Below are 19,733 nucleotides of genomic sequence, written 5' to 3'. Positions count from 1 at the left end.
ACGATTAATTACCCTTGTTTATCGCTGCATAACCAACGAAGAGCTGCACCATGATCTCGGAATCAAATGGATACACGAAGTGATCCAAGATTTCGTCCTAAAACACGAAACAAGGTTGCTAAATCACAGCACCGTGGAAGCAATACAGCTATTGGACAACACGCAAGAAATCAGAAGATTGTACTAAGCATATCGAATGTAAGATGTAATTAATAAAAAAATATGTCGGTACCCATAGCTTGTCAGTGTTTACTACAAAAAAAACTAAAGAACTATAAATACGTATCTTTGAGTGTCTTTGCCATGATTTTTCTGCGTTTATCGAGTATATAACATTCACAAACGTAACAGTTCGAACTCAAAAGCTAGAACTAATGCTCGGGTCCAAAAGTCGTCCAGAATTTGTAAACTTTCTAATTAGGCAATAAAGTACGAGATTAATCTTCAACAAAATGCAGCTTGAATTGAAAAAGAAACAGTTAAAATTAAACAAAATCACACTTGGAACTTGTCTTAATACAAAGCAACTGCTTCATTTATAACATTCAATAAATTAAATTCTTAAAAAATCCAAAAAATTAAATCGATTAGACTTAAAAGTTTTCGATCCAGACGTCATATTCAGAGATCAACGTCGATCTAATTAAAATTAATAGTCAAATACTTTACGTCTTTACCACTTAAATGACGCAATGTTTCGTTTCCAAGTTAGCAGCTTACTTTGTTGTATGTATACGCAGCCTTGTCTTGCTCCAAAGAGATTAACTTTGATCGATTGATCCGAATCGATGAAATCGAAATGAATAAGGTAGAAATGTTGCGTTTAATCCCCATTGTGCTATATTCAACTAGGACGCGGTAATCGATCGATTACAGTTCACAGCAAATCGTTGCTATTGGAAAAATGAAGCCCCTGGATTATGTGTTGGATTTATAAACAAACACGATGTTTGCTGACTTGATTGGTGCAATGGTTCAGGCCACAGGCTGTCCTCGTACTCTAATTTATGTTTGTGATTGTAATTGTAAATGTCTTTAGAGGCAACAGTAGAAAATTCGACAAGGAATAAGTACGCTAGTCACGCCAGTAACCAGGCTGACAAACAAACTGGGATTGGCTCCAAGTTGGTCACTAATCAGTCGGTAGGCTTAATATCGAGATCCAGTTCAGATAAACCCTCGTTAAATATTATTTTTTAGTATTTATTTTAGTTACAATTAAAATTTCATTGCTTAGACATGACAACATCTATCTGTCAGGTAGTTTTTAAAATTATTTTGACTCCAATATTGGCATATCTACTGAATTTATTACAATTTTACTATATCCAGTTTTCAGCCGTCCCCAAAATTCTTTCATTTTAGTTAATGGGTTCATTGTTGATTTTTAGGCGTGTTCTACAAGAACCAATACCACAACTGCAGAGTGTGAATAGCCAGAAGAGTATACCTGGACCTAGTAAAAGAGTCGTATGCAAAAGGCGAGCCAGCATGGAGTCCGTCAACTCGCAGCAGGACCAAAGCACCAAACTGAACAGGAGAATATCGGATTTGTCTTTTCGGGCATCACTACCGAAAAGCAATCGTCCAAGTCGTTTAGAGTAAGTTTTTATACAGGAAAAGTGTGTGACTAATATACTTGGTGATGATACATGTACTATACAATGAGGTACTGGAGCTTCTTCATTTTTAATTTCAGTTAATTGGTTGGAGATGTTTTTATTCTTTCTTAACTCAAGGGCGATAATGATCATGGTCATCATCAATACCCAGATGTTGTAGAACAGGTTGCTATTGGTGATGGCAGCAGGACTCAAATGTTGTTTATTTGAATTATTTTGAACATGATCTATATATACATTGATTTATATCCTATTTGGAGGTGGTTGTTGGGAATTTTATATCCAAAAGCCGATTTTACCAGATACATTTGTAAAGAATCATTGATTTCGTATTACGTAGATAATTCACATTTATATAATACCCATTTACGTCTTTAGGAAAATCCGAAGTATCATAACAGCTGTTAAAAAAACCAGTTTAACTGTTAATTTCAATGGTTTTAATATGTCTATATATAACATAACAGTTTTCTATTTAGTATTATTGAGTTATTCAGTGTATAAACACGTTCAAAATTGCCAATTTGCCAATCTAATATAAAAGTGGCGATCTTGATATCAAACAACGATTTTCATCATCGACAATCAACGATTTTTTGAAGACTTGTTGGACGAAAATCCAAATACAATATACTGAAAGACCTTTCAGGCAGCATAGTAGTTGGTGAATGAACTGTATTTAGGCGTTTACATTTAATAGGAAATATAGAAGAGAAAAAACAATAGCTCCGATAGATGATGTTTTATGACCGGCTATGAAAAGTGGATTTATTACAACAATCCTAAGGGCAAAAAGTTATGCTGCCAAAGCTTGTTGTCTATATAGTAGGATCCACAAGGTGTAATGTATTATAAGTTGCTAAAACTGAATAAAACTGGTACTACATATACCTATCGATGTTAACTGAACAAGTTGTATGACGTATTTTTGCTTAAAATATCACTAAAATTGAGTAATACAGGCAAAGTCGTCAGGCATAGCGTCTTCTGATTACCATTTGTTCAGATCGACGCAGCATAGCTTGGCTGATATACAATTTCGAAATGCTCAACAAGTGGGAAAATGGACCGATGATTGTATGTATCGCTATGTTTTCAAAATTATCGCCAAGGTTACCAAAAGGTAGTAGAAAATGAAATGATTTTGAGTAATACTGAAAAAATGATCATTATACATGGAAGTACCTGATATATTTCTTCTATATGACAGAGAAGTGAGTTTGCACATCTTGAGGAAGTTGCTTGTTTACTTTAGATCGATCTTTCAATCTACTTACTTTGTGATAAATGAGCCATCATCCAAAAATAATACCATAAGGATATCAATGTTTGGGGAATTTCTGTTAATTAATATTAGTTAATGTCAATTATTGTGATCAAATTCATCACAGATCAACTAAGTGTCATTATTGAGGGCTTTGCCCGATTCACCGAAGAAACATCATCCTTTAAAGAATCCAATCCATCACGGTATAATGTCCAATATTCAGAGTGTATTCATACACATTTACAAACCAGCAATGTTCAAGTAGGATTATTCATATAACTCCATAATTTATTTAGCTTGGACGTTTCTTAGTGTCAATCGATTTTGCACATTTTATTTATTTAATACTTGTCAGATAGCAAGTAACTGAAGTGAGTCAATATATTACCTTTGATATTTATCATGTTTGCTGCTTCATCAACTTTCTAATACATCAGTTTGAAGTTTTTGTTATGAAGACGTTACAATATATCAGAAAATTAAACAACAGGTAATGTAAAGAATGTTTCCTACAAAATGTTGTTTTTTCTAGTCATCTTAATTAGAATGAATGTGCTGTATTAACTAAAAAAAGTAATATTTAAAATTAGTTGCCAGCTATAAAATATTGTAGAGCTGAATTCAAACCTGTCAGTACAAAAGCGTGAGCTTTGCTCAGGTTTCCTAAATAATTCTGTACTAAAAAAATCACCCAGGGTCTTTTGGCGAACAGATGAAAAGTGAAAATAAATAAAATTATCAAAACTGTGGATTTATGAGTCAAATAGTTGCGGAATATTTTAGCAATTTACTTAGATAGATATCGTGACTTTTTTCACTTACAGAGGAATTTCTCTTTTAAGTACTTTATGAACTTAAGTGCTATAAGATTTAATATTCAGAAGTTCATAATTCAGAACTTCCTTAATGACAAAATTGAATAATAAAACTAGCCACTAATATAAATGTAATTAAGATCTTGTTTCAATATTGATGGTGTTCAAAACTAACAGCTCAATAAAACAAAAGGAAGAATAGTTCACAAACAACAGTTGTATATATTGGGTTGGAATTAGTATTTACATTTGTTATGAAGATTTTTGTTACGAAGACATTACAATATATCAGAAAATTAAACAACAGGTATTGTAAAGAATGTTTACTCCAAAATGTTATTTTTTCTAGTCATCTTCATTAGAATGAATGTGCTGTATTAACTAAGACAAGTAATATTTAAAATTAGTTGCCAGCTATAAAATGTTGGAGAGCTGAATTCATACCTGTCAGTACAAACCAAAAGCGTGATATTTATCATGTTTGCTGCTTCATCAACTTTCTAATACATCAGTTATATCGATTGTTTTTCGTATATTGATGTGGTGTTTGATTCGAACAATCCTAATAACCACAGCTGTTAAAAAAAGTTTTTTTCTCTCAATTATATTCAGTTTTTGTTCAGTTTAGGTTTAGAATTGAAGAAGATTAAGGAGATGTCTGGAGATGAGACCGTTAAGGAACCGCCGACCCATGTTCCAGATGCCAGTACGAGGATGCCGGCCATTCTGCGAGAAGATAGCGATTTCGATCTGGATCCCAACAAGTTGACTGCTGTTAAAAACTCTTTAACGTGCAAGAGCATTTTGAAGGGTGTCAGCAAGTTTTTGAGGTAAGATATTTCTTCAGAAATGGTCCAGTAGTTCTAAGTATTCTACAATTACTATTAAAGTGATGCTTTGAAAGTATCTGCTTGTTATATTAGAATTAATAGTCTTGGTTCATGTCCTTTTGAAGTTGTTCCTGCTGAAGATCAAATCGTGTAATATATTTCATTCTTCACCAAATCCCGCCATATTTGAATGATGGCTGTTTTGGTCATAGAGATTGCTAGTTCTCGATTTTTATAACATATATGACCTGAATTCATATATTTCTTAGGCTTGATCGGTCCACTCTCCATAGCCATCATGAAATTTGATTTCGCCACAGATTTAGTAATTCATAGGCAGACATATTAATAAAAACAGAAAACTGTCTGAATTAGCTTTGGTATAGATAATGTTATTGGGATTATAGAGATATCGCAATTTTTTTTAACTTAATACACCTAGTCCAGCGACTTTTTTATTCCTATCAAATAATGAATTTTCTCAATATCCTCAAAATAGGTGTTTGTTTCTTCTTTGATGTTCTTCTTTTTTTGTTTGTTCTTCAATGATGATGTCTTCATTCCACTGAAGCCTTTTATTAACCAGCGATTTATTCAGGTTTCGAAACAGGAATAGTCACAGAGAGCTAAATCTGAGGAATATGTTCGTTGCCCAATTTAAAGATTTTTGCAAAATTCCGCCGTAGCTCTTTCGGGTCTGTCTAGAGAGAAGGCGAAAACCAGCCTTTATTACTTGTTTACTAATCAAACTTCAGTGCTTCACATATGTTGGTACCCTAGAAAGGCATGATTATGAAACAGTTGAACAATTACATACTTTCTTTATTTAAAATCTAGGAAAACGTTGAACAAATAACAACAAAAGTCTGAAAAGTACAAAGTAAAAAGTAATTGAAGCTTATCTATAACTTCTGAGTATTAACTATCACATACTCTATATTCTGTCAGCATATTTATAATCTACAATTAACAGTGGACTTGATAGTCGTTTTTCTTTTTCTTACATATAATATATTGTTGATATAAGGTTTTTATGATAAACATTTATGTTTAGTTTGGTCGGAGCTTCCCAAAGTTTATTTTGTAGTAATCATATGATTTTTCAAGGTCAACGATGGTGCAATGTATTTCCTATCCCATCGAAATATTGTTTTCTACGTTTTATTGAAATGCAGAGATGTTTTTAATATTGGAATAGGCCGGTTTACGTCCCTATTTTGTTAGATGTATAATTTAATTTTTTACAGATCTATTTACAGCTTAAAATAATATTTTAAATAAAAATATTAAATATTATTATCTCAAAATAACAGTTTAGGATGACAAATTAAGTAACAGTACGTTCATCAATAAAAAAAATGCTTATAAGGCAAAGGAATCAATTTATAATGTTATTGCTTGTCCTATAAAATATTGATCTTAATGACAAACACACCTTGGACAACATTGAAATCATAAAAACTTTTGAATTGTAAGCTCAACTTACAACTGCAGACAAGACTTGAGCTTGTGGTTCATCTAGATATCATCCCAACAGCTCTCCCTAAGTGTTTACACCAAATGAGACACTTTCAAAAACTTGAATCTTACATGCTCATTAATTCAAAACAATTGCTATCAAGCAATCTAGTAAATTGATGCTGAAAGAGCACAGGAAAGTTTCTCCTGTATATCAGTTGATATTTGCTGTATCCTAGGTTGGCAATATGAGCCACAAGACCTTCTTGACTTGAGATAGAAAGCTCGCCCCCACTGATTATCACTTGTTTCAAACAATAAACATGTCTAGGTGTTTCTTTTGATGTTTGTTTTGATGGCTCTGATCTTAATGTCTGCTTTAGTATTTTTTTGATGATTCTATGATGAAAACCGAATACTTTGTAGAATTATGTCGGTTTAAAAGCAAAATATGTAATTTTTCTGATAACAAACACCCAGTAGACTCAATATATCGACTACATGTTGCTTTTTTCTTTCAATTTTCAGGCAGCAACTGATGTACTTCGGCGGCGATATAAACGCGAAGCTCTGCAAGCTCTCCAACAAATGGTCGGAGAACGACTACCTGTACGCCCTGCTCAACTCCTGCGCCGTGCTGTGCTTCTCAATCAGTATCCTCACGCTAGTCAGCCTATTTCTGGAACAGGGATCGACCAGGATTTTCTGGTTTCTAACCGGGAACAACAACAACAACGGCCCGTAAAGATTGAAATGTTACTTATTGGTTATAAATAAATCCTCCACGTATATCGAGCCGTTTATTTATCTTTCGTCATTTTTTCGCCGACGTCTTGTTTGATGTTCGATTTATATTAATGAACGCAGCGGTATAAAGTTTTATTTGGAGTAGGAGAATCGTTCCGGACAATGTTAGTATTTACATTATTTTGTTATGAAGACGTTACAATATATCAGAAAATTAAACAACAGGTAATGTAAAGAATGTTTACTACAAAATGTTATTTTTTCTAGTCATCTTCATTAGAATGAATGTGCTGTATTAACTAAAACAAGTAATATTTAAAATTAGTTGCCAGCTATAAAATATTGGAGAGCTGAATTCAAATCTGTCAGTACAAACCAAAAGCGTAAGCTCTGCTCAGGTTTCCTAAATAGTTCTGTACTAAAAAACTCACCCAGGGTCTTGTGGCGAACAGATGAGAAGTAAAAATAAATGAAATTCTCAAAACTGTGGATTTATGAGTCAAATAGTTGCGGAATATTGTAACAATTTACTTAGATAGGTGTCATGATTGCTTTCACTCACACAGGTATTTCTTTCTTAAGTACTTTATGAACTTAAGTAGTATAATATTTCATATTCAGAAGTTCATAATTCAGAACTTCTTTAATGACAAAATTGAATAATAAAAGTAGCAACTAATATAAATTTAATCAAGATCTTGTTTCAATATTGATGATTTTCAAAACTAACAGCTCAATAAAACAAAACGAAGAATAGTTCACAGACAACTGTTGTATATGTTGGGTTGGAATTAGTATTTACATTATTTTGTTATGAAGACGTTACAATATATCATAAAATTAAACAACAGGTAATGTAAAGAATGTTTCCTACAAAATGTTATTTTTTCTAGTTATCTTCATTTGAGTGAATGTGCTGTATTAACTAAAACAAGTAATATTTAAAATTAGTTGCCAGCTATAAAATATTGGAGAGCTGAATTCAAACCTGTCAGTACAAACCAAAAGCGTGAGCTTTGCTCAGGTTTCCTAAATAGTTTTGTACTGAAAAACTCACCCAGGGCCTTGTGGCGAACAGATGAAAAGTAAAAATAAATGAAATTCTCAAAACTGTAGATTTATGAGTCAAATAGTTGCGGAATATTTTAACAATTTACTTAAATAGGTGTCATGATTTCTTTCACTCACACAGGAATTTCTATCTTAAGTACTTTATGAACTTAAGTACTACAAGATTTAATATTCAGAAGTTCATAATTCAGAACTCCCTGAAAGACAAAATTGAATAATAAAAGTAGCAACTAATATAAATTTAATCAAGATCTTGTTTCAATATTGATGGTTTTCAAAACTAACAGCTCAATAAAACAAGAGGAAGAATAGTTCACAGTCAACTGTTGTATATCTTGGGTTGGAATTAGTATTTACATTATTTTGTTATGAAGACGTTACAATATATCAGAAAATTAAACAACAGGTAATGTAAAGAATGTTTAATACAAAATGTTATTTTTTCTAGTCATTTTCATTAGAGTGAATGTGCTGTATTAACTAAAACAAGTAATATGTAAAATTAGTTGCCGGCTATAAAATATTGGAGAGCTGAATTCAAACCTGACAATACAAACTAAAAGCGTGAGCTCTGCTCAGGTTTCTTAAATAGTTCTGTACTAAAAACTCACCCAGGGCCTTGTGGCGAACAGATGAAAAGTAAAAATAAATGAAATTCTCAAAACTGTGGATTTATGAGTCAAATAGTTGCGGAATATTTTAACAATTTACTTAGATAGGTGTCATGATTTCTTTCACTTACACAGGAATTTCTCTCTTAAGCACTGTATGAACTTAAGTACTATAAGATATAATATTCAGAAGTTCATAATTCAAAACTTCCTTAATGACAAAATTAAATAATAAAACTAGCAACTAATATAAATGTAATTAAGATCTTCTTTCAATATTGATGGTTTTCAAAACTAACAGCCCAATAAAACAAAAAGAAGAATAGTTCACAGACAACTGTTGTATATGTTGGGTTGGAATTAGTATTTACATTATTTTGTTATGAAGACGTTACAATATATCAGAAAATTAAACAACAGGTAATGTAAAGAATGTTTGCTACAAAATATTATTTTTTCTAGTCATCTTCATTAGAGTGAATGCGCTGTATTAACTAAAACAAGTAATATGTAAAATTAGTTGCCAGCTATAAAATATTGGAGAGCTGAATTCAAACCTGTCAGTACAAACCAAAAGCGTGAGCTCTGTTCAGGTTTTCTAAATAGTTCTGTACTAAAAAACTCACCCAGGGCCTTGTGGCGAACAGATGAAAAGTAAAAATAAATGAAATTCTCAAAACTGTAGATTTATGAGTCAAATAGTTGCGGAATATTTTAACAATTTACTTAAATAGGTGTCATGATTTCTTTCACTCACACAGGAATTTCTATCTTAAGTACTTTATGAACTTAAGTACTACAAGATTTAATATTCAGAAGTTCATAATTCAGAACTCCCTGAAAGACAAAATTGAATAATAAAAGTAGCAACTAATATAAATTTAATCAAGATCTTGTTTCAATATTGATGGTTTTCAAAACTAACAGCTCAATAAAACAAGAGGAAGAATAGTTCACAGTCAACTGTTGTATATGTTGGGTTGGAATTAGTATTTACATTATTTTGTTATGAAGACGTTACAATATATCAGAAAATTAAACAACAGGTAATGTAAAGAATGTTTAATACAAAATGTTATTTTTTCTAGTCATTTTCATTAGAGTGAATGTGCTGTATTAACTAAAACAAGTAATATGTAAAATTAGTTGCCGGCTATAAAATATTGGAGAGCTGAATTCAAACCTGACAATACAAACTAAAAGCGTGAGCTCTGCTCAGGTTTCTTAAATAGTTCTGTACTAAAAACTCACCCAGGGCCTTGTGGCGAACAGATGAAAAGTAAAAATAAATGAAATTCTCAAAACTGTGGATTTATGAGTCAAATAGTTGCGGAATATTTTAACAATTTACTTAGATAGGTGTCATGATTTCTTTCACTCACACAGGAATTTCTCTCTTAAGTACTTTATGAACTTAAGTACTATAAGATTTAATATTCAGAAGTTCATAATTCAGAACTTCCTTAATGACAAAATTAAATAATAAAACTAGCAACTAATATAAATGTAATTAAGATCTTGTTTCAATATTGATGGTTTTCAAAACTAACAGCCCAATAAAACAAAAAGAAGAATAGTTCACAGACAACTGTTGTATATGTTGGGTTGGAATTAGTATTTACATTATTTTGTTATGAAGACGTTACAATATATCAGAAAATTAAACAACAGGTAATGTAAAGAATGTTTGCTACAAAATGTTATTTTTTCTAGTCATCTTCATTAGAGTGAATGCGCTGTATTAACTAAAACAAGTAATATGTAAAATTAGTTGCCAGCTATAAAATATTGGAGAGCTGAATTCAAACCTGTCAGTACAAACCAAAAGCGTGAGCTCTGTTCAGGTTTTCTAAATAGTTCTGTACTAAAAAACTCACCCAGGGTCTTGTGGCGAACAGATGAAAAGTAAAAATAAATGAAATTCTCAAAACTATGGATTTATGAGTCAAATAGTTGCGGAATATTTTAACAATTTACTTAGATAGGTGTCATGATTTCTTTCACTTACAGAGGAATTTCTCTTTTAAGTGCTTTATGAACTTGAGTACTATAAGATTTAATATTCAGAAGTTCATAATTCAGAACTTCCTTAATGACAAAATTGAATAATAAAAGTAGCAACTAATATAAATTTAATCAAGATCTTGTTTCAATATTGATGATTTTCAAAACTAACAGCTCAATAAAACAAAACGAAGAATAGTTCACAGACAACTGTTGTATATGTTGGGTTGGAATTAGTATTTACATTATTTTGTTATGAAGACGTTACAATATATCATAAAATTAAACAACAGGTAATGTAAAGAATGTTTCCTACAAAATGTTATTTTTTCTAGTTATCTTCATTTGAGTGAATGTGCTGTATTAACTAAAACAAGTAATATTTAAAATTAGTTGCCAGCTATAAAATATTGGAGAGCTGAATTCAAACCTGTCAGTACAAACCAAAAGCGTGAGCTCTGTTCAGGTTTTCTAAATAGTTCTGTACTAAAAAACTCACCCAGGGTCTTGTGGCGAACAGATGAAAAGTAAAAATAAATGAAATTCTCAAAACTATGGATTTATGAGTCAAATAGTTGCGGAATATTTTAACAATTTACTTAGATAGGTGTCATGATTTCTTTCACTTACAGAGGAATTTCTCTTTTAAGTGCTTTATGAACTTGAGTACTATAAGATTTAATATTCAGAAGTTCATAATTCAGAACTTCCTTAATGACAAAATTGAATAATAAAAGTAGCAACTAATATAAATGTAATCAAGATCTTGTTTCAATATTGATGGTCTTCAAAACTAACAGCTCAATAAAACAAGAGGAAGAATAGTTCACAGACAACTGTTGTATATGTTGGGTTGGAATTAGTATTTATATTATTTTGTTATGAAGACATTACAATATATCAGAAAATTAAACAACAGGTAATGTAAAGAATGTTTGCTACAAAATGTTATTTTTTCTAGTCATCTTCATTAGAGTGAATGCGCTGTATTAACTAAAAAAAAGTATTATTAAATTATATTATTAAAAGAAATTCTCAAAACTGTGAATTTATGAGTCAAATTGTTGGGGAATATTTTAACAATTTACTTAGATACATGTCATGATTTCTTTCACTTACAGAGGAATTTATCTCTTAAGTACTTTATGAACTTAAGTAGTATAAGATTTAATATTCAGAAGTTCATAATTCAGAACTTCCTTAATGACAAAATTAAATAATAAAACTAGCAACTAATATAAATTTAATCAAGATCTTGTTCCAATATTGATAGTTTTCAAAACAAACAGGTCAATAAAACAAGAGGAAGAATAGTTCACAGACAATTGTTGTATATGTTGGGTTGGAATTAAGTAACAGCCCAATAAATGGGAAACATTACAATGAAAATAATTAGTTTGAATAACAAGTATTGTAGTAACTGATTCGCCTCAGCTTACTAGAGAAAAGGTAATCATTTATTATATGGATTTTTGTTGAGAAAGTTTCAAAGAAGAGACAGTCAAACTTAGAAAAAGGCAAAATATGATTCAAAATTTCACACTGTCATGACTGCTGCAATTGAAATCTTTTTAATCTTATATGAATGAATTAAGAGCTCAATTCGTCATGAATCAGCGCAGGCTCGCATCGTTATTCTGAAGCTTCTGAACCAGATTTTATTCAACAATTAGCTTGGCAAAATCAACACTTTACTATTACAAGAGAAAGAATAGTTCATATGTATGTGTTGTAAATATTGAGTTGTTAAAGGAAGTAATTGAAGTGTTAAGAAGTGGGTTTTTGAATTAAATTGGTAATAAGATGACTTGATTCTTTAATCTAGTTGTTGACTGAATTGCCCTTAAAACTCTGACACTGTCATATTGTTGATGGTATGCCTCTGTCTGCTTGATGCTTCATATTTGTTGAGACATGATTTATCTGTTCTTGTCTAGAACTCTATGTCTGGTTTTCAGCAGTTGAGTAAAACTCTTAGAATTATCTTAATTGGACCAGATTTGCATATATAACTGAATTAAGATCTCAATGAACCATGCTTCTGAAGTTTATTTTATTTCGCATGTTGCTTCACTTCAAATCCAACACTTTGCTATGACAAGAGGAATAACAATTCACACAATGTTGTAAATATTGGGTTGAGATTAGTAGCAATATAGGAAATCAGAAAAACCACATGGTAAGGAATGAACTCTAACAATAAGTCTGAACACACTTTGATGCTTCGTATGATGCTTGTCTGAATAATGTCTTCCATGGAGCTATTCATTGAGATTTCAACTGATTGGTTGAGACAGGCAGATGTGATTTAATTGCTCTAATCTCCGTCTCTAAATATGCTTCTCAGTTATTGGCTAATAATTCATATTAATATGGAACATTCTTGTTTCTTTTTACAACTGCGAATTGAGATTTTTTATCAGGCGTCTTCATTGTGAATGTTATAATAAATCCCAATAACAAACATTGAATGAAAATTGCACTACAGGCACTATGAGCTGCTAAAACTGAATAAAACTGTTGTTGCAGATGTTTACCGCGGCCAGTTGAAGGCATCGTTGAAAAAAATATGTAATTCATATGTACAGAATTGTAATTGGTTGAATAATTAAAAATTTATTAAAATATGTAGAATAATTCAAAGCTGATAAAGGATATTAGCTTTTAAAATTATAATGAGCTCTCAGTGTTTTGCAAGATATGGTGTTGGCAAATCATTATGGAGTTTTTTAATTGATTTATTTATCTAGGATGATTATTAAATGCACCTCACTACACTTTTCAGTCTTATCTTATATTTTAGTGTTATCCAATAGTTGTATTACTTCGAAAAGTAAAGCCCTTGAAACAAAGTGGTTTTTGAAATTAAAATAGCTCAATATGCAAGAAGTAAAAGTAATAGCTATACCAATGGAAGTTAACTTTAATATTGATCAAAGTGAAGAAATAATTAAAGATTGCCCTTTAGAAGAAAATGCTTAGATATAGGAAACTATTACGCTACCTTAGTGGTACGAATGGCCATGGATTTATATATAGTAAAGGTAACAGTGGATTAAAAGTCATGGGCATGAACAAGGAAGACTGTTAGTGGTTTCATAGCACAATGGTAACCTGATGTCGTGGCACTCTTGGAAACAAAACTGTGTAGTGTTGAGTTTGATGGAAGCAGGTTTAGCAGCTCAAAAATTATTGAATTTAAAAGGATCTCTAAGATACCTAAAAGAAAGTAAGGAGGTGATGTTATTTGCTGATAATCAGAATGCTATTTTTATGATCAAAAATGTTGACTTTGAAACTCCAAAAGAAGCATATTGAACATATTGATATAAAGTATCATTTCTTCAAATAAGTTTGCTTAAAGAATAAGCTAACTGCTCAATGTTTTTTCCTTTGAGAATTGCGCTGACTTATTCACTAAGTCTTTACGTAAAGTTAAGTTCACACAATTCAAAAGTATCTTTGCCTATAATGCTAATTAGGTTAGTTATTAGGATGTTAAATACCTAAAATACCTACCTAAAAATACCTAAAAAGCCATGTCGATACACGAGCCAACCCTTAGTATGTAGAAAAGAAGAAGAACAGCAGGTATAGTTAAACGATAGTAAAAAGCCTATCCATCCATGCCTATACGAGTTTCTATTGTCATTTTTAGGTTAATTTTGTATTTACATTTTGTTGAGGTAATATAATTATTTTATAGACAAAATTAGTGACAGATAAAGCGAAAATAAGTGTATAAGGTATAAACCGACCCTCCAACTTTTCGATACCATTTTTGTAGTACGATTTGTCCTTTGCTTCAAAATAGGCCACAGTTTCGTCGATCACCTCTTCATTTGACGAAAACTTATTCCCAGTGAGCATTATTTTGAGATTTGATAACAGGAAATAGTCGCTGGGCGCCAGATCTGGAGAACACGGTGGATCAAGAAGCAATTCGAAGCCCAATTCATGGATTTTTGACACGGTGCATTGTCTTGGTGAAGCAGCATTTTCTTGTTCTTCAAATGCGGCCGTTTTTCGGCGATTTCGTCCTTTAAACGGTCCAATAACGCTATGTATTAGTCGCTGTTGACGGTCCTTTCATTTTCAAGGTAGTCAATGAAAATTATTCTATGCGCATCCCAAAATACAGACGCCATAAACTTGCCAGCCGACTGTCGCGTTTTCTCACGCTTTGGAGCGGGTTGATCGTGTGCAGTCCACTCGGATGACTGTCGATAGGACTTCGGAGTTAAATGATGGAGCCATGTTTCATCCATTGTCACATATCGAGACAAATACTCGGGTTTATTACGCTTGATCATCTTCCAACACTGCTCTGAATCATCCACTCGTCATTGTTTTTGGTCAAAAGTGAGCTCGCGCGGCAATCACTTTGCACAGAGCTTTCTCATACCCAAATATTCGTGAATGATATGATGTACACGTTCAGTTGATATCTTTAGAGTGTCTGTTATTTCATTCAATTTCAATTTACGGTCGTTCAAAATTATTTTGTGGATGTTTTCGTCGGTAACATCCTTTTTTGGGCGTCCACTGCGTTCACCGTCTTCGGTGCTCACTTGACCACGTCTAAACTTAGCATACCAATCCTTGATGATTGATTTTCCTGAGGCAGTATCCGGAAACTCGGCATCAAGCTTTTCAAGGCCGGGTACTTTTCAATTGACCTGTTAAAATAATCATTCTAACCACAACTGAGGCTGTGGTACGAAATGCGTGGTAGAAAAGGACGCGAGTTGTGAAAACTGTCATGCTATATTAGAACAAGTGCGCATGTGGAGTCCTATCCAATAGAAACTCGTATAGGCATGGATGGATAGGTTTTTTACTGTCGTCTGTTGTAGTTTCTCTCCAGGGTGTTCAAAATAGTGCAAAAGGCTAGGGATGTAACTAAAGTTTCTCTCTTGTTCCAAAGCCAAAAGTGATGTTATTACTTCCATCCCGTCCCAAATTAAAAATGATTCGTAACACATTCAACTATAAAACCATTTTAAAGATTGTAGGATTCAGTTGCAACGCCTTTCAAGCGGAGTTGTTTTGTTGAAGTATTATTGTCATTGTTTGGAAACTGTGATTTTTTCAAATACACGTATAATTCAAAATAAAATACGAAGAGGGAGGGTTAAAGTCGGGGAAAGACACGTTAAACAACATGGTAGGATGCAAATCCGTCAGACCGGCAGACGCCGCGGCATGACACTCCGTCGGGCAGCCATAATCCGAGCTCGTAAATGACGGGACGGTAGCGACGCATCGCCCGTATAAAACCGTCAAATCGCCGAACGACTTCCAGTCATCTTTCACGCTTCATTTGACCGCCACATCCGTCTGCGACACCCGCCCGCCGGCCCCGGGAACTTTAGTTTTCGAGACCAATAGAGCAGGAAATATGGCTGGATCTTTGGAATTTTCGGGTCGAGTCCGCTCGTTTATTACCGATCTCTCGCCCTACCCCATCTCGCCGAGCTGCTGCCGCTGCCGCCGCCGCCACCGCCGCGGACGTCGAACCATGCAGATGAAGATAATTCGACGGGGCGACGGTGATTTACCGTCCTTCTACGTCCCCTTTACCCGTTACGAAACTTAATAACTTCATAATTAATGATTTATAATGGTCGGTTTTCGTTGCATGTACAGTACAGTACCGGTCATATAATAGGTCAATTGAAAGTCCCCGCCCTATCATAGTAAAACAATTTTTTTTAGCAAAATTAGTTTTTTTTATTCAATATAATTCCCTTCAATGGTGATACACTGATTATAACGACCCTCCAACTTTTCGATACAATTTTTGTAGTACGATTTGTCCTTTGCTTCAAAATAGGCCACAGTTTCGTCGATCACCTCTTCATTTGACGAAAACTTATTCCCAGTGAGCATTATTTTGAGATTTGATAACAGGAAATAGTCGCTGGGCGCCAGATCTGGAGAACACGGTGGATCAAGAAGCAATTCGAAGCCCAATTCATGGATTTTTGACACGGTGCATTGTCTTGGTGAAGCAGCATTTTCTTGTTCTTCAAATGCGGCCGTTTTTCGGCGATTTCGTCCTTTAAACGGTCCAATAACGCTATGTATTAGTCGCTGTTGACGGTCCTTTCATTTTCAAGGTAGTCAATGAAAATTATTCTATGCGCATCCCAAAATACAGACGCCATAAACTTGCCAGCCGACTGTCGCGTTTTCTCACGCTTTGGAGCGGGTTGATCGTGTGCAGTCCACTCGGATGACTGTCGATAGGACTTCGGAGTTAAATGATGGAGCCATGTTTCATCCATTGTCACATATCGAGACAAATACTCGGGTTTATTACGCTTGATCATCTTCCAACACTGCTCTGAATCATCCACTCGTCATTGTTTTTGGTCAAAAGTGAGCTCGCGCGGCAATCACTTTGCACAGAGCTTTCTCATACCCAAATATTCGTGAATGATATGATGTACACGTTCAGTTGATATCTTTAGAGTGTCTGTTATTTCATTCAATTTCAATTTACGGTCGTTCAAAATTATTTTGTGGATGTTTTCGTCGGTAACATCCTTTTTTGGGCGTCCACTGCGTTCACCGTCTTCGGTGCTCACTTGACCACGTCTAAACTTAGCATACCAATCCTTGATGATTGATTTTCCTGAGGCAGTATCCGGAAACTCGGCATCAAGCTTTTCAAGGCCGGGTACTTTTCAATTGACCTGTTAAAATAATCATTCTAACCACAACTGAGGCTGTGGTACGAAATGCGTGGTAGAAAAGGACGCGAGTTGTGAAAACTGTCATGCTATATTAGAACAAGTGCGCATGTGGAGTCCTATCCAATAGAAACTCGTATAGGCATGGATGGATAGGCTTTTTACTGTCGTCTGTTGTAGTTTCTGTCCAGGGTGTTCAAAATAGTGCAAAAGGCTAGGGATGTAACTAAAGTTTCTCTCTTGTTCCAAAGCCAAAAGTGATGTTATTACTTCCATCCCGTCCCAAATTAAAAATGATTCGTAACACATTCAACTATAAAACCATTTTAAAGATTGTAGGATTCAGTTGCAACGCCTTTCAAGCGGAGTTGTTTTGTTGAAGTATTATTGTCATTGTTTGGAAACTGTGATTTTTTCAAATACACGTATAATTCAAAATAAAATACGAAGAGGGAGGGTTAAAGTCGGGGAAAGACACGTTAAACAACATGGTAGGATGCAAATCCGTCAGACCGGCAGACGCCGCGGCATGACACTCCGTCGGGCAGCCATAATCCGAGCTCGTAAATGACGGGACGGTAGCGACGCATCGCCCGTATAAAACCGTCAAATCGCCGAACGACTTCCAGTCATCTTTCACGCTTCATTTGACCGCCACATCCGTCTGCGACACCCGCCCGCCGGCCCCGGGAACTTTAGTTTTCGAGACCAATAGAGCAGGAAATATGGCTGGATCTTTGGAATTTTCGGGTCGAGTCCGCTCGTTTATTACCGATCTCTCGCCCTACCCCATCTCGCCGAGCTGCTGCCGCTGCCGCCGCCGCCACCGCCGCGGACGTCGAACCATGCAGATGAAGATAATTCGACGGGGCGACGGTGATTTACCGTCCTTCTACGTCCCCTTTACCCGTTACGAAACTTAATAACTTTATAATTAATGATTTATAATGGTCGGTTTTCGTTGCATGTACAGTACAGTACCGGTCATATAACAGGTCAATTGAAAAGTCCCCGCCCTATCATAGTAAAACAATTTTTTTTAGCAAAATTAGTTTTTTTCATTCAACATAATTCCCTTCACTGGTCATACACTGATTATAGCGACCCTCCAACTTTTCGATAGCATTTTTGTAGTACGATTTGTCCTTTATTTCAAAATAGGCTTCAGTTTCGTTGATCACCTCTTCATTCAATCTTAACTTATTATTATCTTAAATCTTATTATTATATCTTAACCAGTGTGGATACTGGCGTGACTGGGATCATTTTCCTCGTCGGATTTTACACTCTTGCCTATGACATTCAATTTAGGACCATGCTCCAGCATCCTCGACTATCGTAACAATACGAGGACCGTTAGGTCGTCTTTACCATTGCGCCAACCAAGCCGGAAGATATGTTATCATTGATATATTTTAAACCGGTTCAAATTCGCATACCCTTCGGGTCTTTTTCTGTGACGTCCTCTATCGACTTAAATCAAATGTAATTCGCTGAGCCCACGAGAGGGGGGAGCCGCGATTCCTCATCGGAGCTCGGCGTTACTCCAACCGCGCATAACAAATTTAATAACCTTCGGTTTGGCGTTCCAGGTCCGTACCGGGGTTTATGATCGCGGGCCTCTTCCCTGCAATAAACACATAACAGGTAGTCTGTAGTCTGATATAGGGGCCCGTTGGCTTTAATTCGATTTTTACGAGGCCCGGGGGAGTCTACGGACCGCGCCCCATTTGAATATTTTCTAGATTACGTCCTTATAAACTGATAGTTTATGGATGCAGGGGGGGGGAGGAGGGTATGGATGATCTTTTCTTTTCCCTCAGTCTTGATAAGTTATATCTTAGTTATCAATCTTGTAAAGTGTTATACTCATGGTATTTTAAATTTTATTTTGTTCACTTTTTTTTTCATGGCTAGTGATCTGGAATATCCCCTTCTATTACTTATACCCTAAGAATTATATTATCTTAAATATTTTGGTTCAATAACATTAACTATGTATATACTTAGTAAGTTTTAATATTTTGCATTATACGGTCGCCATCAACGAGTCGTTTCTAGCCAAATTCGGGTTATTTGCCTTGATATATCTTTGTTTTATTTTAACCAAATATATTTTAAAATCTCCCTTTTACCAATAGGGGTTTTCTTGGACTGGAACTACAGTTTAACCACGGTCCCCGGCATTAAGCCTACCGACTGGCCAGTGAACAACCCAGAAGACATCCGGTCTTACCCAGCCTGGTTACTGGCGTGACTGGGAGGGTTATTTTTTGTCTATAAAGACATTTAAAATTACAATAACAAACATAAACTTCATCCATGCCCCAGCAGGATTCGAACCCGGGACTAACGTAATAGTAGGAGGACAGTCCTGTGGCCTTAACCACTGTACCACCAAGCTTACCTTCCATTTGCTTGTTAGTTGTTGATGGTGTTGGTTCTCCTCTTCATCAATGCTCAAAAATGCTATTAAATATATAAAATGCCGGCTTGGTTGGCGCAGTTGTAAAGGCGACAGGACGGTCCCCCTACTGTCGCGTCGTCGGGTTCGAATTCGGCAGCGGCATGGCCGTAAATTTATGTTTGTAATTGTGTAAAATTTGCGAT

General features: G+C 34.5%; 1 protein-coding gene across 1 annotated transcript in view; it reads left to right on the top strand.

Moving 5' to 3' along the window:
- Nucleotides 1-6,783, top strand: part of LOC143205234 (uncharacterized) — a 30,928-nt gene extending 24,145 nt beyond the window's left edge. The window contains exons 5-7 of the mRNA XM_076418403.1: nucleotides 1,392-1,601; nucleotides 4,328-4,534; nucleotides 6,521-6,783. Coding sequence (XP_076274518.1) covers nucleotides 1,392-1,601; nucleotides 4,328-4,534; nucleotides 6,521-6,737 — 634 coding nt within the window. The 3' untranslated portion in view covers nucleotides 6,738-6,783. The remainder of the gene's footprint in view (nucleotides 1-1,391; nucleotides 1,602-4,327; nucleotides 4,535-6,520) is intronic.
- Nucleotides 6,784-19,733: the final 12,950 nt, after the last annotated feature.

Source organism: Rhynchophorus ferrugineus, unplaced genomic scaffold (genome assembly GCF_030347505.1).
Source record: "Rhynchophorus ferrugineus isolate W39M unplaced genomic scaffold, kcgeb_rfMv2 rfM11, whole genome shotgun sequence".
Taxonomy (NCBI): Eukaryota; Metazoa; Arthropoda; class Insecta; order Coleoptera; family Curculionidae; genus Rhynchophorus; species Rhynchophorus ferrugineus.
This window is presented reverse-complemented; position numbering and strand designations above follow the sequence as displayed.